The 23,086-nt window shown below is 42.8% G+C and overlaps 1 protein-coding gene across 3 annotated transcripts in view; it reads left to right on the top strand.

Annotated features, from left to right (window-relative positions):
- Alpk2 (alpha kinase 2) overlaps window positions 1-23,086 on the top strand; it is a 114,052-nt gene that overhangs the window by 10,186 nt on the left and 80,780 nt on the right. For all 3 annotated transcript variants that reach the window (XM_048806156.1, XM_048806155.1, XM_015482185.2), the window contains exons 3-4: window positions 3,584-3,711; window positions 6,527-6,644. In XM_048806156.1, the coding sequence (XP_048662113.1) occupies window positions 3,603-3,711; window positions 6,527-6,644 (227 nt within the window). In that variant the 5' untranslated portion in view covers window positions 3,584-3,602. The remainder of the gene's footprint in view (window positions 1-3,583; window positions 3,712-6,526; window positions 6,645-23,086) is intronic.

Genomic DNA, 23,086 nt, shown 5'->3' on the forward strand with positions numbered 1-23,086 from the left:
GGTTGTAAAATCACTGGTTGAAAAACAGAAATTTGGGGCCTGAAACCCTGGGTTTGATCACCAGTGCTGCACGTGTGCTCGCGTGCACACATACACACACACACACACACAAAAAAAAAAAAATTGGACTTAGATTCTATTCTGACATATGTTTATATTTAGCTCTAAAATAATTTGCTGTATGATAAGCAATGGCAACTTTTTAATCTCAGATCAAATTTACAGTTCTGGGGCTGGGGATATAGCTCAGTCGAGAGAGTTGCTTGCCTTGCATGCATAAGGCCTTGGGTTCAATCCCCAGCACCTAAAAAAAAAAAAAAAATCACAGTTCTGGCTTTCATTGACAGTTTGAACCTCTAACATGGGTGTGTAAATGCACTGCTATTGATAGAAAAGCTGTTTCTGCCAATTGTGTGAGGTCCTAGTTGCTTTTTTTGGTTTGCTGTACACTGATGGACCTGCACTCACTCTGGAATATTCATTGTAATAACTTGATCTACCTACCTTCCTTCCTTCCTTCCTTCCTTCCTTCCTTCCTTCCTTCTTTCTTCAGTGCTGGGGATGGAATCTAGGGCCTTGAGCATGCTGGACAAGAGCTCCACCCTGAACTATATGCCCAGCGTTCATCAAGTTTTCTTGAAACATTTTCATTCTGGTGCAAGATGGCTGCCATAAAAGTTGCCCTTTTGATTTTTTAAATTTTAGATACTTCCTTCAACCTAGTTGGGAATAACTTACCCATTCTAATATCTTCTAAGAGATACTATGTCAGCCCTCTGTATCTGGGAGGATTCCACATCTGTGATGCAACCAATGCAGATCAAAAATATTTGGGAAATAATTGTACCTGTACTGATTACGTAGAGACTTTTTCTGTTATTACTCCCTTAACAACACTGTACAACAATTATTTACATTGTATGAGGTATAATAAGTACTCTAGAGATGATTTAAAGTGTACAAGAGGATCTGCATAAGTTATATGCAAATTCTACATCATTTTATATAAGGGACTTGAACATCCACGGATTTTGATATCTGAGGTAACCAAGAAATAATCCCCTGAGGATACTGAGGAACAAATATAATAATATGAATTGAAACTAGGATTTTTATACAAGTTGGTTTAAATTTATCAGCCTAAAAGTGTACTTGTAACCTAATTGGCAATGGAGATATCCATTTGTCCATCTTGCAGAGGAATTTTCTTGCAGAAAAATCTTGTGTGCAACTAATTTGCCATCTACACTTTGAAAGGCTTACCTGATTCTTAACTATAACATGGTCACCTTATGTGGTCCAGTTTCTCTTTGCACAACTGCATTGAAAGAAATCCTGTAACCAAAAATAATGGGAAGTGCATTTCAAGTCTGTCTTAAAGAATGCAAAAGGATCCAATTCACAATTGCAGAGCAAATATTTTTAAAACCTTCTTTTCCATCCTTCTATCAGGACCTGGCAGCATTCAGCCGTGTAAACTTTCTCTGCTAATTTCTCTCCCAGTCCTCACAGTTCTGCCCCAAGTCTGTTGGAACACCTGTCTTTCTTTTTGCTGTGAACTGTACCTCTTCAACTTTACAGTGCTTTCTACCCATCAAGTGAACCAGTTTAACTTCAGGTTCAAGCTTAGAGATGCTTCCTGCACGCCCTCTAAGGAAGGGAAGGCAGCATTATCCTTCTGAGTTAATTGCTTTTTCCTCTAATACTCAGAGAGCATGGGTGTTTCATGCAGGGGGAGTTTGGGAATTCTTTTTGTTTTCAGGTATTCACCTTATTTTATTTTGGTGGTGCTGGGGATTGAATTCAGGGCCTTGTGCATGTGAGGCAGGCACTCCACCAGCTGAGCTATATATCCCCAGCCCCTTTCTTTCTTCTTCTTCTTTTTTTAAAAAATATTTTTAAAGGACACAATACCTTTATTTTATTTATTTATTTTTTAATATGGTGCTGAGAAATGAACCCAGTGCCTCACCCATGCTAGGCAAGTGCTCTATCACTGAGCCACAACTCCAGCCCCCCTCACCTTATTCTTAAAGGAACATTCAGGGATAAGGTGAACACTGAATTTCAGAAGCAGCAGGTAGCGTCTCAGTCAGGCCTGGGTAGATCCTAGTTTCAGCATTTGTGAGCATCTACCAAGCAGGGCTGGTCTAGAGGCTTGGGTCTATGTTTTTGGCCAGGGATGAGCCAGAGAAGGGCCCTTTCTTTAATACTCTGCTGTTATTCTAAAAACCTAATCCCATTTGAACAAGGAACCCCTCATTTTCATCTTGAATCCTGCTACTGAGGCAAGGTTTCCAAACATCCTTTGACTCCCAGTGGGGCTTCCTCTTCTTGTTCCCATGAGGAGGAGGAGTTTCAGTTGTTAGCAAACCTTCAACTGTTGTCAGGGAACTTGTCTCTGCCAACCATCTCTCAGGGTAGCAGACAACCTGGAAAATTGGGAGGAGAAGGTGAAGTATGTATCCAACTCTGACTCCACGTAGAAGGGGTTCTCCTTCTGCATTACAACTGTGGCCCATTAGATAGGCTTCTCCCACCACAAGCTTGGCTCAGACTTCTGTCTTGAGGTCCCCAGTCTTCCTGGGCTCACTGTCTGCAGTTTCTGTCTTTTCCCTCTTCTTGCTCACCACACTTCACCACATTGTGGTTCCTACTTTTTTTCTGAGCTCCCTGGTATATGAGGGCTGCTCAACAAGCTAAGAGGAAGCGGGACCCTACTGTTTGGATAGAGCTCAAAGTGATTTCCAAGCTCGAGGCTCCACACAAGATAGTCTTGGTTGAGTGGTGCTAATGTGTGTTTGGTTGAGTGGGAAGGAGAGGTCCTCTGGATTCAGACCCACCTGTCTTCTCAAGTCTGCCTCTTATCTGCCAAGTTGTGCCCTGCAGAACTCTGTCTGCCCATTGTGTGCTAAAGGTGCCAGCCTGCACAGCCCCATAGGCAGCCTCAGGTGGCAGCTGCTGGGGCTGTAAGATCTTCAGCAGGTTGGTGAACTTCTCTGATACTTACGTTTTCATACAAAATAACATAGGAGGCATTAATAAACACCTTCAGGTAGTTTAAGAGAGATGGAATGAAATAACATCTGCTGACTAACCAAGTACTTAATGTCTATTTCTATCAAGGAATGCACACTGGCTCAAAAATGCAAGCCCAGTACCTGTCCTCCCCTGGGGAATCTGTCTTGTGCTCAGAAGGAGGAGTAGCTTCCCAATTTCAAAATATCTCCCATCTGGAGATTTGTCTGAATATATTCCACTCTTCTTTTGGGAGACAAATATGCATATACACTTTTTTGAATCCAATAGAAAAAGAGAGGCCACTCTGGCAGTCCTGGGATTGGCCTAGGACTCTAGGGCCAGTGGCTCTCAACCAGGGTTGCCCCTGCTCCACCCCAGTCTCATACACAGAGAGCTGGGGAGTGCTGCGGGTGTCTAGTGGCGAGAGGCCAGGGATGCTGTCCAGGATGGCCTGCAGCGCAGTGTGCAGGTGGCACCCAGGCTGCCCGAGGACTTTCTGGATTCTCGGGGAAGCTGCAGGAATCCCAGAAATAGAGTGATGTTGGGCATGTCTGTTTTTCAGATTCCCGTGGCATGAAAGGATGACAGACGCAGGAGGGCCCCAGAGGCGCACACTGTGTTTTTTGTCTACACTCCTATCCCAGAAGGTTCCTGAGAAGACAGACCTTGTGCTCCGCTGCATGATATCCGGTAATCATCCCTAGACTATTCACTCACCCTCTAACTTCTTCCTGCAGACCAGGGGTTTAGGCTCACAATGGCATTATGAAAACATCCGTTGGGAAAATTGATGGGAAGTTTATCCTGAGGAATTAATTAAGCAACTAAATCTTCATGAAGTTTTTCAAGTGACTTCCTGGATATTGGTTAGTGGTCTTCTGACTTCATATTGTGGTTCTCGGTTAAGCAGCTCTCACGCTGGATAGTTTTTCAGATAATCCACTCTTTACTTCCTGTGGTACACAGGAATGGCATGAATAATCTCACTTCAGAATATCTACCCAACTCTCCAGTAACTCTTTAACTGATCTCCCCAAATTGGTTAAATTTGCTCCCCACTGCTCGCTTTCCTCAGGCATGCTAGTAAAGAGAGGAAAAGCCAAGGAAGGAATTGCCCTTAGACTGGAGAATAAGTCACTCAGAGTTGATCAGGTATTTGTACCTTCAGTGGCAAAAGGACCAATCCTTAGTACTAGGTCTCTACCCTTGAAAACATGAAGGCACCAGCAGTGTTTCCTGGGGGTAGACAGAAAACTCTTGTCCCCTTGATCCTTTTTCCTAAATCCATAGAGGAGAAGAGCCAGACCTGGAGATGGCTGCGTGGTCTGGAAGCTGGAGGGCCAGACTGCGCACTTCATCTCAGCAAGCCCAGCTCTTGCTTTCTCCACACTTACCAGTTATCATTGAGACAAACAGAGAGACACAAGTTGACCTTGAGTCTCTAGGGAGAGCCCCATGTGTTAGACCCTAAACTTGGCTGCCAGTCCCTGCACACCTTAGCCAAATAATTCTGAAACATTCAGGAGGTGGCTCTCAATATGTGACTTAACAGCGAGTTTCAAAAAACAAGGGGAGGAAGAGCTGGGGGTGTAGCTCAATGATAGAGCCCTTGCCCAGCATGCACAAGACTTGGTCCCATCCCCAGTATCTTGAAAGGAAAAAAAAAATCAAACAAGGGGAGGATTTTCATGTGAGATTTCCAGCAAGTGGAGGGAGAGAAAAGAGAACCACCCACAAGGTACGAGATACCACTTCCCTAGGCAAGTCTCATTTCTGGCTTATGGTTCAGATCTATACTGCACGAAGGGAAAAAAACAGTCAGCCATGAAGAGACTGGGGGAAACCAACCAGCCCTGATCAATCTGGATGAGCAACTGGAGTCCGGGAGGTCGGAATGCCATTATTCTGGCCCACCTCATGCTTCTTTTATGTACTTCCTTCAAAAAAGTCATGCACACACACAAAAAGAGCCATGAAACGCTTCCTAAAAAGGAACCTAAATAAAACTGGGAGACACAGGTTGATAAGAACAGGCAGAAACAAGTGATGATCTGTACCTACTGATGGGTTTTCAGGGAAGCTCATTTTGAGTGGTTGAGTCATCTGACTGTAAGAGGCTCAGGCAAACAGTGGCTGGAGAAGGATATGTCCTTGCATGTGGCTCTCCATGTTCCTAGCCCCAGGACAACTACTCAGGCACTGACTTGAAGGAACAGATAAGGAAGAAAAATTCACGGTTGCTAAAAAGTATATTCATGGCATCAGAACCGAGAGAAGGAGGGAGAGGGACTCAGAGCATTCTAGAGGTTTCAACGTTACCTTCCCCACCTCTTTTAGCTCTCCCCTTTTTATGAACTTAGAAGAACAGGGAGATCTTAGTGATCTCTGGGGTTGCTTGCCATACCATAAATAAGACAAAACACAAGAACATCCCCAGGATGGGTTCAGAACAGTGCATTATTTCCGAATGTTGGACTTTTCTTCCTGTATATATGGTACATTTTGATAATTTTTCAGGGACATGGAGGCTAGTGAGAAAGCTCTTTTGGACACATTAGAAACTCTCCTGCCCTATAACAGGAGGGGAAAAAATCCCAAGGGCTGGGTGAAATTCTTGGGGGTTTTACCAGCTTAGCCCACTAGCATCATAGAGAAGGATGAACTCCTTCTGAGGGAGACAGCATGGGTCCATTCCTGTGATGATATCAGTCACAGATGCTCAGTGCCAGCCTGAGAAATCTGAACTCCTCTTCATGAAGAAAATGACTCTTGTGTTCTAATCTGCTGTGTTTTCCTTTTTGTATCATAACACATACACTCGACTTTGAGCACTGTTGAAGTATCATTTTCAAAAAGGTAAAGGGATTTCCATGAAATGAACATCTCAGAGGTTTTATTCAACTCATTAATTAACGAGGGAACCAAAAAATATTAAGGTCTGAGAAGCTAGGTATTTATAGGCAATTTAATAATGTTTGGATAAAGTTACTGGGTTAGGTATGACACTGTTAATGTCCTCTAGGGCAGGAAACAACTTATGGGCTTAATCTTTTCTGTTAGAGATTATTTGCATATTATTGGATAAAAACCTATAAATTAACATATAATTTCACCAAATCTGGGAGTTTTAGTCAGTAGTAACCATGGAGTAAAACAAAGTACATTTCCCAAAATCATTTCTGGATGAGCCTCTGTCACCCATATAACTTAAAAAAAAATACCATCTACATATTTGGCTATTGGATAATTTTTCTCAACAGATCCTTGATATTAGAGTTGGCATTTTTATTTTGTTTCCCTGTCCCCCAGCCCAGCACCATCTTAGGCATATAACATGCCCAATAGTGTTTACTGAGTCACACGTTTATGTCAGCGGGAGAAAGCTTTTCAGTTCCCCTCTGAAATAATCCATCATACGCATTGTTGCTCATTCTTGTTCATAACTTTATGATTTTTTTTCAAAACATACTTAAAATTATAATAATATTCTTAATTTTGTCATCAGGTGAGCCCAAACCAGAAGTAACGTGGTATAAGAATGGCCAAGCCATAGATGAGTGTGACATTATTTCCAGTTATGAGTTCTTCAAGCATCAGTATATCCATGTGCTACATCTCTCTTGGTAAGTGACTTTGGCCCTTTGGACTATTTATTAACATTCTCTATTCTGGTGTGTGCTGGGGACTATGAGGTAAGATCAAAAGATTGGCTCATGTTTGCCTCTGATGTCCTGACTTTGGATGCTACTGACAGACATCAGCCAAGGCATCTGGTGGTGACTACAGTCATCCTTCCATATCTGCAGGTTCCACATCTGCAGATCAACCAATCTTGTCTTTGCTGAGTGTGGTCACCAACTACACTTCTCTAGTTTACTGCCTTTGATAGAGTTAAGCTTAATCTAGAATTTTATTTAATGTCCTAGCCATTTTTATTCACAAGATGAGATTTTCACTTAATTTTCTCTTTGGGAAAAGTTAAGAAAGTGAGCTAGGATCTCAGCACTGTCATCTAACCTACCATGTTTAAGAAGAAAGGAGAAGGGACTGACCTATTCCCCAGCAAACTGATGATGAAATTAAGACTAGAAAACATGTTTTCTGACTTTATTTTAGGAACTAATGGTGATCCAGCACACTGGTTCCTAAGTCTTTTTTGTTCTCCCAGGAGCTATTTATTTGGATGAAATGAGGAAGGTCAATATATAGAGAAAATGAGAATCACTCACTGAACTGATTACAGTGCCCTTATGGGGATCCAAGGGGCATGGGATGAAAATGTCAGGCAGGATAAGGACGTGCCAATGGTCTGAGGATAAGAAAATAAGACAGATTTGAATTCTTGCTCTGCCATATTCTTGCAGTATGATCTTAGCCTATATTTAACCTTTGGATTTCTTCATATACAGATGAAGAACAAAAGGGTGACAGAGAGAATTAAATGACTTTATGCTTATAACAGTATTTTTAAATGAACAGTTGTTCAATAAACACCAACTTTATTACCCTTCATGCATCTTTTTTGTTTAAAGTAAGGTCAGAGATCATCTTTCCATGTTTGATTCCTGTGATTTGCAACAGAACTACCCCGACACTCAAGGCTCCATTTTTCTATTCTATAACTCTTTAGATAATATTCCATCAAGCACCATATGCCAAGCATTTTGTTAATGCTGGAGATGGAGTAACACAAACACTGTCCACACCCTCACAGAACTTCCACTTGAGATGGAAGACAGGTGGTGGACACACTAAGCCATTCTTTCCCTCTGCAGGCCAACACACCAAATTGGCACTTGAACATTTAGAGGCTTGAACCCTTCTGCCTCTTCATTCCAATCTTGCCAACACCTCCAGCTCCTCGTCTTCACCTCATTCAGGTTAGAATCCACCTCTTGAGGTTCACAGGAAGCTCCGATTAGTAATGAACCTTCCCAGTCTCATTCTCTTCTCCTTCGATTTTATTGCGCAGGCTTCCCCTTGGGTGTTCTCTATTGCATACATCAGGATAGGTGGATAGGTTAGTAGCCTGTGGGCCTCAGAGGAATCAAGGAGCCTTTCCCACTTCACAGAGATGGATCCCCTAGAGCCTGATACAATGCCTTACACATAAACATTTGTTGAAAGAATTGATGAGGATATGTATGAATATATGTGTGCATTTGGTGTTGCTGTTAGTTATTTTATATGGATCAGTGTTGGCAAACTGTTTTCATAAAAGGCCAGACAGTAAATATGTTAGGCTTTGCCTGCCAGATGGAAAAATAGGGCACAGTTATTCAACGCTACCACTTGGTGCAAGAGCAGCCACAGGTAATATGTGCTTAAAAAATAGCATAGCCATTCAAATCAAACTTTTAAAAAAAAATCAGTAGGGAGTCACATTTGAGAATATACATATTAAACTTCTGTGTCTGTTTCCTGTTCTTCTTTTTCTCCACTCTAAGTACTCGCTATATGTTTCTTGGTTGATTAATTTTATTCTCACACTAAAGCAAAATACAGTACTCACATTTTGTCTAGGAGAGAAGTTTGATGTGTGTTCTTTTAAGAATTGAGACTTGGTATTAATGTTTTTGCTGTTTATACAGGTTTAGGTGTTAAGGGATGGAGAGGCCATGATGAGGTCCAAACACAAGTGACCAGGCTAGAGTGAGAAAAACATGGAGGAGCAACTGAGGAAGGGAGCCTCACTGTGGAAGGGGAAAGGAGTCACCATTCTTTGTTTTCAGGTCCATCAGGGCAGCAGATTTTGTAACAAATCAAAGATTTAATGCAACAGAATCACTTTTTCAAGTCCTAGGCCTGCCTTTTTGAAAACTAGCCAAACTACTGGGAGAAGTATTTGGTTCTAATGCAAGAAATGATGATAGAGTGATATGACACCAGATATGGTCACATTTTACTGCTTAGTAGTAAATTTTCTAGGTACTCATGACCTTTAAAAGTTCTGACTTTTGCACCAGTAGTTCTGAATTAGAGTTGCCCATTGATGTTCTGGGGACCTTTGAATTTCCTTAATGTTTGGGCTTCACCAAACATCACTGAACATCATCTGATTAAATCTGAACCCCAAGTGATTCCAGTGTATTGCCCAAGATGAAAATTGTTTTGCATCCTTAATATTCATCTGAAAAGTCAATTTATTTATACCAGTATATTAAAGGCTAGTTAGGACAATCAACAGGGTTTTGTGCAAATGCTTTTTAAAGATTAGAAATTAGTTGTTAGTTGTAATATTAATCTCAAAATTTCCTGCCAATATCAATATACCATAAATCACTAGATTAGCTCATAATCCAAAGAAAAGCACATTTTAAAAAAAAATCTACTTGTGCTTAGACTTTGGGTCTTTAAATCTGAGCTCTTAGATATTTGAAAGCTCCTGTGTGTTTGTTTCTCAAGAACTTTTTGGGGTTCAACAAATCTAATCTACAGTTCTACTTTGAGGCTCTGTGGCTATATTTATCCACCTTTGGCACTTACATTTGACCTGGTGGGGTCCCTTACCCCTCATCCCTTCATTGTCCTCTCACCACTGTGGAAAAGAGGCTTCAGTGCAGCTGTTGTAACTTTTATGTGGCCACAGGTGCTTGGCAGGAAGGAGAAATGGATAGCCAAGACTATACTCAAAGGGAGAGAAACTTCAATCATAATATTAGGGTATGTACTATAGCTTGAAAAGGAGCTTTGTTTTTTTATTGAAAAGATGTGGGATTTGAGAGGAATATGCAAATAGATGTTTTCAACCCCATACTGAAAGCAGGTGGCACCGCTGTGTGTATAAATGGGGAATTGTGGTCTCTTATGAATACAAATTAAAGAAAGGTAGCAAAACAACAGATAAAAATCTGTCCAGGAACCCACACCTAGAAAGAGAGGCTCCTTTTCGCAGCAAGGAGGCCCCTTTTGAAGGTCACAGTCATGTTCCGTTGTGCTGAAAGAGCACAGATTACAAGTGAGGTGAGAGTGGCAGAGCTCAGCCACTGCCTCGGCCAGTGGGGCAAAGCAGCCCCCATGGTGTGCTGGCAACTCAGCCTGGCATTGGCTGGGCTGGTGCAGGCCCTGCTGAGTATTGACTGGTTGGGGACAATGACCAGATAATGGCAGCCCCTTCAAGCCAATCTGCTTGTGGAGTGTATGGGGCTGGAGAGTATCCCCACCAAGTCCAAATCCACCTGGAACCTCAGGATGTGACTTATTTGGAAGAAGGATCTTTGCAGGTGTAATTAGTTAAATTGAATTCATACTGGAGCAGAGTAACCTCTAATCCAGTGAGTTATGTCCTTAGATAAAGAGAAAACAGAGACATAGAGATAGACACAAAGGGAAAGTGAGGGCAGACAGGCAGAGATTGGGGTGATGGAGCTCTCAGCCAAGAAATGCCAAAGATTTCAAGCAACGACCAGGAGCTAAGCAAGGAAAGATTCTCCTTTAGAACTTTGATGACACCTTGACTTTGCACTTCTAGTCTCCAGATCCATGAAAAAATAAAGCTCTATTGCTACAGACCACCCAATTTGTGGTAGTTTGTTACAACGGCTCTGGGAAATGAACATGTGTATCTGAACAGTTGAATAAGAAAAAGTGCTGCCCTTTGCCTACCTTGACATAAAGGTTGGTGGTGTCATCTGGCAGTGTAGAGTGTCTTCAAATACTCCAGCTGAGCTCATCCAGGCCATGTGGAGGTCTATAGGTCAAAGGGAAAACATTTTCCAATTCTATCCCAAGTTGGGTATTGTGTTAGTCAGCTTTATATCATTATCTGAGATAATGAACTTATAGAGAGAATGTTATTTTGGCTCCCAGTTTTGGAGGTTGTAGTCCATGCTTGGTTGGCCCCTTTGCTTCTGGGCCATCATGGTGGGAGTACATGGTGGACCAATTTACTCATACTATGGCCAGAAAGTAAGAGGGACTGAGAAAGGGGCTGGCCTCCCACAATTCCCTTCAAGGGAATACCTTCAAAAGACAAAGACCTCCATACAGCTCCACTTCTTAAAGGTTCTATCATGTCCCAGTGGTGGCCATGGGCTGGGAACCAAACCTTTCTCACATGGACCTTTGGGGACCCTATCCAAACCACAGCAGGCATTGGTTATTAAAGATTTCAAAGGAGAAATCAAAAAGATTTCCTGGGTCGCTTATGTTTTTGGCCTCAGGTTACACTTGGAGATATCTGGAAACATTTTTGATAGTCACAACTGGAGAGGGTAGGGGCGCTACTGGTATCAAGTGGGTAGAGGGCAAGGATGCTGCTAAACCTTGCACAATGCACAGAGCAGCCCCCAATGATAAAGAATTATCCAATCTAAAAGGTTAAAAGTTGAAGAACTAACAAAGAACCAAGAAACTGAGGGCCTTAAATGACCAGTGGGTTATTTTTCCTGACTCTGTGGGCTGGTTTTGCTTGGCTTACCATGCTCATTCATGCCATCACGTTGATTTGAAGATTGGTTGGACTTGAAGGTCCAAAATGGCTTGAATGCCATGTCTGGCAGTTGATGCTGCTGTTGGCTAGGTCCTCCCAGTTCTCCCTGTGGGCTCTCCTCCTATAGGAGCAGGGAGCTGGCTTCCATACATGGCAGTCTTGGGCAGTGTTCCAATATAATGGAGCCCACCCCAACAACAATCCCCACAACAGTCTCTTGGCCAAAGTAAGCCACTGGGCCAGTCCAGATTGAAGAGGTAGGAAAATAGACTCTAGCTCTTAAGAGTGGAATGGCAGAGTCACATTGCAGCAAGGTGTAACCTTTTCTATCACTAGAACACTTAGTTAATCTTTTAAATCACCTATCTGTAAATGTCTTTGTCCTGCTTAAACAAAACATACAAAAACCCACCATCTGTGGCTACCCCCTGCCTGTTGAATAATTTTCTTCATTTTAATCCATTTGTTTATTAAATGAGTATTAAGAGCACTTAATGTGTTCTATCCACAATGCCATATAAAGGAATGCAAAGTCTCCTATGATCTCACAGTGCAATGGAGGAAACAGGAATGTAAAAAAGGTGGATATTTACTAGGAACACTGTCCCCCAGACATAAAAGTTTAAGCTGGTTCTGTTATACATGGTGATATTTGTGACCATGCTTGGATGGTGTTTACAAAGTGAAATCCGTGATTGTGGTAACATCTCCGGCTTGCTCAGTTATTCACAGCTGAGTGGGCTGACAGACCCCAGGAGCTGCAGGACATGGTGTTACATTCCTAAGTCTGGTCTGATTTGATTTGGTTGTAAGTGCTTGTTGTGTATGTGAAAGACTTTTTCCAGACTCTGGGAGAACAATTAGCCTCTTTCTATCCATGGTCACTCAAAGAAAACTAAACCTTTTGCCAGACACTGGACCAGCACAAATGGTTAGCTGTGACTGAGTCCTGGGTGGGTAAGGATCAAAAATTTAGTTAAAGATGTCCCCATTCCTGGAAGAAAGGTCTCAAAACAAACATCCTCTAATGGTAGAACTGTCACCATGAACCTCTCTTACAATGGACAGGATATTATTTCCCCCATTGAGAGAAGAATCTGAAGCCAAATTGTGTGGACTGAAGTCCTAGATCTGCAAGATGCATCTTACCTGGCAAGTTATTTAACCTCTCTATGCCTGAGTTCCTCATGTGTAAAATGGGGATATTAATAGTGTCCACTTTATTGAGTTGTTGTGGAGATTAAATCAACCTAGGCAAAAAGTTTAGAATACTTAATAAATATTATTTCATGTGCTTTAAACATGTCCTCTACACAGAACTATAATTTTGGAATGGATTAAAATATGGCAGTTTGGAGATAAGAGAGTTAGCTTAGATTGGCAGAATTTTTCCTCTCTGCTATTTTCTTCTCAGAGATAAAATGTAATTAACATTCTTGATCAAGGAATCATTGGGTAGAAATAAAGATGACTAAATCTCACCGTGTCTTGGCTAAGACAGCAATGTCTTTCATCCAAGTCTGGAAGGCATTTTGTGAACTTTGTGTTCTGTGAGCTTAAGTAGGTGTAACAAGTCTTAAGGATGACTGATAGAATTTTCCAGCACCTGGGAGACCTCTGTGTTCCCAGCACAGGGCTGAGGGGGCTCCCATGGCATTCTCCTTGAATGAATGAAGCAGGTGTGCATCATGGTCATTGCTCACACCATGCCTAGAGCCTTGCTTGAATGATTCTGAGAGCCTGACGAGAAATTCCCATTTAGTCCCTGGGGTAATAGGTCTGTTCTGAGAATCTTCTGTCCATCATCACATTCCAATTGTGTCTTAAGTAAGTGAGTGTCTCAAAGGAGAATGTCATAGACCAGGCCATGGGGCACTTGCTCACCTTTGCCTGGAGTCAGAAATTTGGTGACTGTTTCCATCTAAAGATGGGACACATGCTGCACGACCCTTGAAATGTCCCTTCATCTACCCATTCTGAAGACGGAGTCAACCTCCCCTTAGGGAAGTTCTTGGTGCTGCTTTATAGTTAGAGTCATGGTTTGATGCTTCTGAAAACTGAAAAGATGTTTGACTTGTCCCATCTGTCCCCTGCTGTAGCTCTAGCACCTAGCATAGCACCTATCTCCTAGTCTACATTCAGTTAAGATTTCTGGAATGAGTTAACAGTGCATCTGGTGGTTTGTCTCTGTTCTTCAGAGCCTGGGGAAGGAAGCATTCCATGCACAGTCACTTGTACCTGGGCACATGTTTTGACTTACTGTGGCTTTTTGGTGGTGGGCCTACTAGTTTAAGGGCATTGGGAAGACATAATGATTTTTTAAAAGGACTCTTGCAGTAACTGTAGGAGGTCACTGTGTTGCTTGCTCTTGTTATCATTTGAGCTGTAGGACATCAAGCTTCTGTTTGTTCTGTGCTGCCCTTTTCTATCCTTGTCACCCACCAATCCCTGGGCTGCTGCTCCAGCATGTGGAGGTTCTTCTTCCAGTTAGAGTGACTTCCTGGCCTCCTTAACCAGCCTTCTCCAATGAGGGGCTGCATCCCCCAGGTCCCAGGCAGCTTTCCCCTTTGCCCGCCAGTTGCCATTTAACCCATACTTGCCCAGGGGGCACCAGAGTTGGTGGGGGAGGCAGAGACAGGATGCGATGGTTGGATAAGAAGACAAAAAAGGTCACAGCAGGCATTGAGGCCCTGACAAAGAACAGCAGGCAAAGAAAAGCAATTAAATGGCAGTGAGTTTCCTGCAGGCTGAAGGTCTCTGAGCCTGGTGCATGCTTGGTGAGCCAGCTTTTGAGAGAGAAAAATTTTCTGCTCTGGTTTTGCTCATTCCCCTCTCTGTGCCCAGCAATTCATTAAAAAAAAAAAGAGCAACTTTTGAGAGTCACAGAGTTGCATGGGGCTGATGGGGGGCTGGGGCAGACATCTTGACAGGCAATGAATAGGGAACTCAGCTCAAATTGAGCAGTGAGTCAAGTAACAGCTGGTGTTTTTCTGAGAATTTAATAAATAAATAGACTTTTGTCCTTTGTAGGACTTTGGCATCACAGAGCTGGAAGTGACTCTAAGACCTTGCAGCTTGAGTTTGGACCATCAGCATCAGCATCTTCTGGGAGCTTGTTACACAGAAATCCATCTCCAACTCCAGACCTAGCCAGTTGGACATTGTACTTTACCAAGATCTCCAGGGACTTATGTACATGATGAAGGAATGAGAAGCCCTGCTCTAGGGGTTATCCCTGTCCTGGTCATATATGACACCTGGGGAACTCAAGAAAATACCACATCTAGATTCCCTCCCTTGAGGAATTCTGCTTTAGTTGGTCAAATATAGTTGGTCTAGTTCACTCTTTGAACTTTATAGGTCATCGAAGGCCCAGAGGAATAATGGAACCCACCTAAAGTAACATGGTTGATTAGGAACAAAGTTAGGCTTGGAACCCAAAGAATTCCGTTAGATGGTTCACAGCCTACCGTACCATCCTCCAAACAAAATTTACTGCTGGTCTATAACTCAAAAGCACTTATCATAAGGACTTCCTTTAAAATGAGGATTAGTTGAGGGTCTGTCATATTCCAGCGACCATTCTAGACCCTGCAGATACAGCAGTAAATGTGAGAGTCCCTCACCTCTTCAGAGATAACACAAGAAGTGAGACTTTTAACAAACCAGCAGCTATTCGATGTGTCAGGTGACAAAGAATAAAGGAGGGTGAAGGAGGAGAAGAGTCTTAGGGAAGGAGATCTCTCTGAAGGTATCCTATGAGCAGAAGGGGAAGGGCAGGGTGGGAGGGTGATGAGGTCATTGCCTGGAGAAAGAATGATGTCAGAGGGTAGAACAAGGATAGAAGCCAGAGGTTGGGAACATGCCAGGCCACTGGGACTGAGTTTGTAATGCAAAGGAGGGATTGGAGGGTCAATGTGGATCTGATCATGTGTGAGTTGAAGGTTATTTTGAATGAGATGAGACATGTTGTAGGGTTTCTAAACAAAGAAATGATATTTTCTGGTTTAGTTTTTTTAAAATAATTTTTTAGTTGTAGATGAACAGAATATCTTTATCTTGTTTATTTAGTTTGTTTATGTGGTGCTGGGGATCAAACCCAGTGCCTCACACATGCTAGGCAAGCACTCTACTGTTGAGCCACAACCCCAACCCCTTCTGGTTTAGTTTTAAAATACTGACTCTGGTTGCCAGGCCATGAATGTTTACAGAGGACTCAGGGGACAGCTGGGCCCCACTCCCACAAGCAGCCATTGCAGGAATTGAGATGGTGGCTCAAGCCAGGAGGGTCCTAGAAAAGGTGGCAGGAAGCAGCCAGGTTCTGGCTATATCTGATAGGAGTCGCTGTTGGACTGTATGCAGGAGGGGAGTGAAAGATGGATTTGGGGTTGTCATTTTGTCTGAGCAGTTGGTAGAATGGAATGGTAGGGTTTTTCAGACCAGAAGCAGGTTTGGGCTAGATCAGGCAAAGGCTAATTTGGAGTGTGCTGGGCTCTTGATGAATTAGCAATAATGGTTCTTCAGAATTCTATGCTATCTGGCTGTTCTAAAGCATGCTGGGACCTCTGGCAAGTGACACTTATGAAATGGGGCCCTGTGACCACCTGCTGTGGTCTAATGTTACATTCTCCTCTTGTACCCATAATGCTGGGCTTTAAATCAAACTGATTTACAATTTAATTTAGGATTTTAAAATACTATCACAATGGCTTAGAGATTTCTGGTACATTATGCTAGCTAGGCTGGTGATCTGTTAGGTGCTGAAAGTGTGGGTATTTCTAGTTGCTTTTTTTTTTTGGAAGGGTGGGTATTGGGGATTAAACTCAGGAGCACTCAACCACTGAGTCACATCCCCGGCCCTATTTTGTATTTTATTTAGAGACAGGGTCTCACTGAGTTTTTTAGCACCTTGCTATTGCTGAGGCTGGCTTTGAACTCGTGATCCTCCTTCCCCAGCCTCTCCAGTGGCTGGGATTACAGGCATGTGCCACTGCACCCGGCCTAAATTCTCTTTTGATAAGAAGAGTCATTTCTCTGTTAACTAAGCGTGGTGGTAGTAGTTATGCCACAGGATTTTCTTCCTTTCTAAATTCACTTTGCTCGTTTTGTGTTCAAAGTATCTGTGGTGTCTCTGCAATGCTCCCAGGAGCTCAGAGAGCTGTCAAAATGAAGTGCTTTTTGTGCCCAAGGAAAGCCAAGAAGCCACTCCCCAAATAGCCCCAGGAAAAGATCTTATTCCCTGAGCTGAGGCTTTAAGGCACAAGATCTGATATTCATTTAGCTCAGTGCTTCTTAGCTCTGGCTTCCCATTCCAATCACTGGGAAGCTTAAAAAATACAATGGCAGTTTCACCTAAGATGCTGCTATACACACACACACACACACACACACACATATACATACATACACACACACAAATATATATAATAATATATATATATTTGGGAGGGGCTTGGCACTGGTATTGTTAAATAGATTTTTATTTTTTAGAGCACTTTTAGGTTCATCTGTTCTAAAACTGGGCAGTAGGTCCAGAGATGACCTATATATTGCCTTTCCTCACACAGGCACAGACTCCCTCATAAACTGCATCAAGCATCATGGTGGTACCTTTGCTAAAATTCACAGACCTTACATTATGACATGTGTCTACCATGACAATAATGGGTAGAGTGATTTCACTGCCCTGAAACTCCTTTGGCACTGGTATTTTTAAAAAGTGCGCCAAAAAATTCTAATATTCAGCCAGGGTTGAGAACTGCTGATTTTATACTTACTGTGTGCCAGCCTCTGCTTTAAGAACTTTATAGGAATCAACTCTCTTAATCCTTATGTCATTTCCCATTGGTGTAGGTACAGCTACCGTCCAGAGCTGTTAAGTAGCTCGTCCAAGGTCACACAGTGTATGGGCTGGTGTGTATTCCCAGGCTTGCTTGTTGCTAAGTCTGTCCCTTAAACACGACACCTTACTGACTTTATGATCTGCTCAGAGTTGCACTTGAGCAACAGGAAACGGAAATCTGTCCTGCAGATTTCTCCCTCAGCCTTTCTCTGTGCCTTCTGCTCAGAAGCTTCTTCCAACACCACTCCTGTCCTCGGGGCCCTCTCCCCCTCCAGCTCTTCCTTCTGTCACTGCCATGCCAGCTCATTGCTTTGCTGACCCCCACACATGACCTGCTCATATGAGCTCTGGTACATCTGCCCGGAATGCCCTCCCCTCTTGGCCACCAGGCCAAAGTTTAATCCCTACCCACTGGGTTCAAGTTCCATGTGCTGGCTCTGTTCCCTGGAGATCCAGGCCACCCTGACCTCTCCCCTTCTAACCACCAGAAGCAGTTGCTGCCTCAACTGTGCCTTTGGAATTCAATGACACTAGGGTTTGTAAATCACGTAGTGCTCCCTGTTTAGCACCCAAAGCCTTCCCTCTCAGCAACGTTGACAGCTTGCCCAGGGAAGGAGCCAAGTCAGACCAATTTTGGTCCCATGGGGTGTGCCAGGCATATAGAGCTGGACATATGGGAGAATGGGGTGTTCCTGCTCGATCAGGGCCATAGGCCATATCAGATGTGGAGAGCAAGTGTTCTCTCCTCACTTGGCTCTGCATGCAGAACACAGTGAGGACCTTGTAGAATCACCTTTCATCTTTCCCTGAATGGTTATTTGATCTGCTTCCCAGTGAACTGGAGCCTGAGTTCCAAAGCCCTTAGAATGGGTTAAAAAACCTTCTCCTGTCTGGGCTCTGCTGCTTCTCCTGATTCACCTGGATCACCCTCCGCTTCCCTGGCATGGCCCCAGTCTCTGCCTGTTGTTTTGGTAAAGTAAGAGTATCTCTTTTCACTGTTTCAAGTTCCTGTTTAAATAGTAAATAGCTCTACCTGTCTGCCTATTTTGCCCTCACTTTCCAAATAAAAACTGGTTGTTTCCTGTAGGGCCTGGAGATTTCCTACTTTCTCCCACCTATAGGCTGTTCCTTCTGCCCGGGATGACTAGCTCCCTCCCCAACACAGGGCACGAGCCATCTTTCCTGCCACTATCATGCCATGTTTCTTAGACCTGCCTCAGCTGCTAAGTTCCCCAGGAAACCTACCCTCACTCTCTTGCCCTCTGCCCTGAGTCATTATAATTGGCGTGATTTTCAATGGCACTTAGCACACACTGTCCTGTATTATAGCTATTTGTATGGACACTTCATTTCCTTTATTAGATGGGAAGCTCCCGAGGAAAGGATCTAGGAACTAAGCATCTTTATCTTCTATAGAGTGGTTAACACAAGGTCTTATACATGGTAGATATTTCCTATCATTTTTTTTAAGCTGGGAAGACAAATCACATCTCTGGTCTCAGGTTCAAATCTATTTCTGTATCTGTTAGGGTCAACCAGGAAGACAAAAACAAACAACACCCTGCACATTCAAGCAGGGTTATGTAGTAGCCAAGCAAGGAACAGTGAGGTCACCCTGAGATGGGCATCAGCAGGAAGCCATCACTTTCTGAGATAAGAGACCAAGGGAGGAGCAAGACTAGAAGTTTGGGTCACAGACCATGAGCCAGAAGCCAGATCCCTGGTGGGCTGTTCTGTGGGACCTGGAGCCACCACGGAGGTGCAGCCACATGTGGGAATACTACCTGAAGCTCACTTCTCCCTTCTTCCCACCCCACAATCTCCTGTCTCTCCTACTTCAAGCACCATAGGACGCTGGAGGCCATGGCAGCCTGGGAGTGGTGGTCACTCAAGTGACCACCTCAAGGGGTCAGCCCTAGTGGTAGAGAGCAGAATAGTGAAGGACCCAAGTGGGTGAGAGAAAAACAGGTCCAGGCACAGCTCAGAGGTCCCTTTTAGGTGGGTCCCACCCATCTGTTGGATAAATTACTGGATAAATTGGTAAATGATTGAGGAATCTCCTCATTTATTTCAAAAGATATCTAATAGATTGTAGAAAATATGATCCAGAAATTCTGTGTGTTTCGAGATTATAATTCCTCCATGTCTATGACAGAACTTTGGGGCTTGGGAAAAAAACAACAACAAAGTCTTGGGCTGTGGGTGTTGTTCAGTGGTATAGCTCATGTTTAGCATGGAGGATGCCCAGGACAAACCAAAAAAAGCAAAATGGATAAATACCAACAAAAAAACTCCATCAAAGCCTTCTTATTTCTTCAGTTATCTGAATAATTTGATTAAGATCATTGACAACATCAGTTAGGCAAGTAATAAAATAGAGTAACATTGCCTAAGAAAACATTATGACCTTAACATGGTGCTATGACCAACCAAAGGACACAGATGTCATCGTGCAAGCATTTCTCAACTAAGACCTCTTTCCCTTCCCTGTGGCATGGGTGTGCAAGGCTTATACAGTGGACATCCAGATGGGAAGCTTCAGTCTACCCCCACAGTCCTGGCTGGTTGGGTGAAGACCCTGCAGATGTGTCTCTCTCAGATCTTGTTTTCTTTCACAGGAAAGTGGGATGCATGATAAAATGGAATGCTGGTGGCTGTGTAATACCTACAATCCAGAGGGGATTCCAAATCTTACTTCTAGCCCATAGTTCCAGCTTCTCCCATGAACCCCATCTTCAGGACACCTGGTCAAGTGGCAGTTTGAACTTTAGCAATTTTAGGATTGCTGGTAATGGGGTTTGGGAGTGGGAAGATGGCCTTGGGGCAGACAAAAGGCAAGGTGGCAGCAGCGATAGCCAGGATAACCCACAGTTCAAATGGGAAAACTTGTCCTGATTTTATTTTTGTTTGTGCCAGTGGGGCCACCCACCTTAATGGCCAATGAGATGTGTGAATAATGCAAGGAAAATACAGAACCCTTAGGACTGTGTGATGATGACCACTAAAATGCAAGGATTTAAAGATATCAGTTTTGAGAAGCACATTTCTCTTTCTCACCAGAGAAAATAAATTTCTACTCTGTGTTTTCCTTTTGCATTCATTACATCTATTTCCCAGCCCATTGTTTTTATACTTTTACTTGACAAGGTTACTAGACTTGTGGATTCTTGTCCCTTTTAGTTTGTACATTTTTACCCCTTATTCCCAAAGCACAAAAATCCTGCTTAGTTGGTTGGGTCCTGAGGAACTTCCAGGATTAGCTCTTCTAGAATTGATGGAAGCAGCCTCCTCTGCCCCCAATAAATCACATAGACCCATGCATTAAGCACTGAGTCAGAATCTCTAGAGGGGGAGCCCAGACATATGTCTTCTTTTCCCTTGGCAAATAAGGAAAAACAGAGATTAAGACATCTGCCCAAGAGGACCCATCAATGGTCATACCAAATAAAATAGCCAACCGTCCAAGTGAAGGTCCATCTTCCAGGTTCCACCATTGGGTGTTATCCCATGAGATGACTGTGCATGACAGCTTCCCTTTGGAATAGCTCTCTCCAATTTAGAGTTTCTCAAAGTGTGTTCCATGGACCTCTGGTGGTTCCTAAAAATCTTGGTGGGCATTCATGAGGTCAAAACTATTATCACAAAAAACTCAGGCAGTATTTGCATTATTTGCCTTTTTCAGTGTGTTGACCTGTGCACTGATGATAGAAAAGCAGTGGAGGGTGAGTAGGTTGGTGTCTTTGCGCTGAATCAAGGCAACACCCCCAGACCGCATTAGCTGTCATAGGTTCCTTTACCACCTGATGGCTATAGTTAAAAACAGCAAAGTGTTTTACTTAATAACATCCTTGATACAACAGTAAAAATGGCTATTAAATCTTGAAAACTCAGCAAAAGCCCTTTTAATGCCCATGTGATCAAGTGGGTAACATGCAGAGGTGCCTCAGCTGGTGAGGCAGAGCACCCGTGTCGCTGCTTAAGTTGCAAGCTGAACTAGCCACTTTTCTCATGGATAACAAGTCTTTCCCTGAAAGAATAATGGACAAATGATGGTTATTCAAACGTGGATATTTGGCTGATGTTCCCCCAAATGAACAAAGTGAACCTAGCGCTTCAAAGAAAACCAAAAATATCATCCAGTCCCTTCTCTGAACTAGTGATTTGCAGTTTCCTCAAATATTCTTTCTTCCTCTTTCTCTATTTCCTCTTTCTGACATACTTGTAACAGTGGTCCACTTCATGCTTTGAATATAGCCCTTGCTGCTCTGCCACTGTGACTTATTTTTAAAATGGACATATTTCCTTTTCTTCTTCTCTTCCACACCCCCTCCCTAATCTCAGGGAAATTAGGATTACATTTCTTCCCCATTTATCCAGTTCTGTCCCTTTGCACACACCCTCCACAAGAACAAAGTAAGTCACATTGCAGACTTCAGGGATGGTGCCAAAAGATCTAAGAAATGACTCTCTCTCCAATTAGCAAGTGAATTACAACTCTGGACAGGGAACACCTGGACTATAGCCTTTGAATCATCTTTTCAAAAATTCACTGTTTCATCTGATGGGAGAATTATAGACTCTGGGACAGGAGTCCCCTGTGTTTCTCCTTTGCTAGCAAAGCAATAAATTTCTTTTTCCATTTTCTCAAAACCTTAATCTTTATTATTGGATTGTCATGGGGAGAAGGACCAAGCTTTCGGTAACATTCTCATTAATGTATGGGCCAGATATTCTTCATATTCTTCAACCCAAACACTGTATTTCATCACACTGAATGCATAAAAAGATTTTGAAAAATACAGCTACCTTTGATTAAGCCTCATATTAAAAATATATGAAAAAATTAAAACAATGCTCCTTTAATAAAATTTTGCTTTGTTTTGGAAAAAAATAGTTTTCATAAGATTATTATTTATGCTGGTGTGTAATGCATTTATTTTTATTTTAATTGAATTAATAAATATTTAAATTTTAAAAATTTTTAATCTTTGATTGATAAAATGTTGATAGATAAAAGCCACACAAACTGAGGTTCTTTAGAGTCCTCAGTTATTTTGAAGGATACAAAAGAGACTTGATACCAAAATGCTTTCAGACTTTCTAGTTCAGACTGATTCTGGGGGTTCTGCTCAGAAGAAGCCCCACCCAATACAGTAACATGAATGTCTTTTACTTTACCAGGAAATGATTAATTTAGAAAGAACCTAGAGAACTTGAGGTAGGCTTTCTGAACATGGTGGAGAAATGATATTACGTCCTTTAACCCAAAGAAAAGATAGGCAAAGAGGGAACTCACTGGTTGAGGGAATTTCTTCTGGGGTGGCTTTGTATTCCTGTGAAATCACTGTGGGGCACACATGTCTCTTTGCCAGCATCTTGCAAAGATTCTATACTCCCCCTTATCCGCTATCGTCTTAGCCATTCCCAATGAAGTCTCTTCTGTGAGTCTCTTCTCTTTCCAGTGTGGACTGTACAGCTGAGCACAGAAGTGACCCACAATACTCTGAGAATTTCTCACACACCTCCTTGGCTTCTCAGTAATTAACAGTGCTCAGCATTAGCACATCCCCTGCTCATGTTGGCCAATTGATCAAGGCAAAGGCTTGAGACAGAGACTCTTCCTTTGCACAGTGACCTCTGCATCCCACTGTTTCCTTCTCTGAACGTAGTTGTCTAACAGCACACACAGCGCCAGGCATTGGAATCCGAAGTCTGCTTTTTTATTCCAGTTTTACCACTCCCCAGCTTTGTCATTTGGGGGAAGTTGCTTCACTCCTTTGAGCCTCTGTTTT

This window comes from Marmota marmota, unplaced genomic scaffold (genome assembly GCF_001458135.2).
Source record: "Marmota marmota marmota unplaced genomic scaffold, marMar, whole genome shotgun sequence".
In the NCBI taxonomy this organism is placed as follows: domain Eukaryota; kingdom Metazoa; phylum Chordata; class Mammalia; order Rodentia; family Sciuridae; genus Marmota; species Marmota marmota.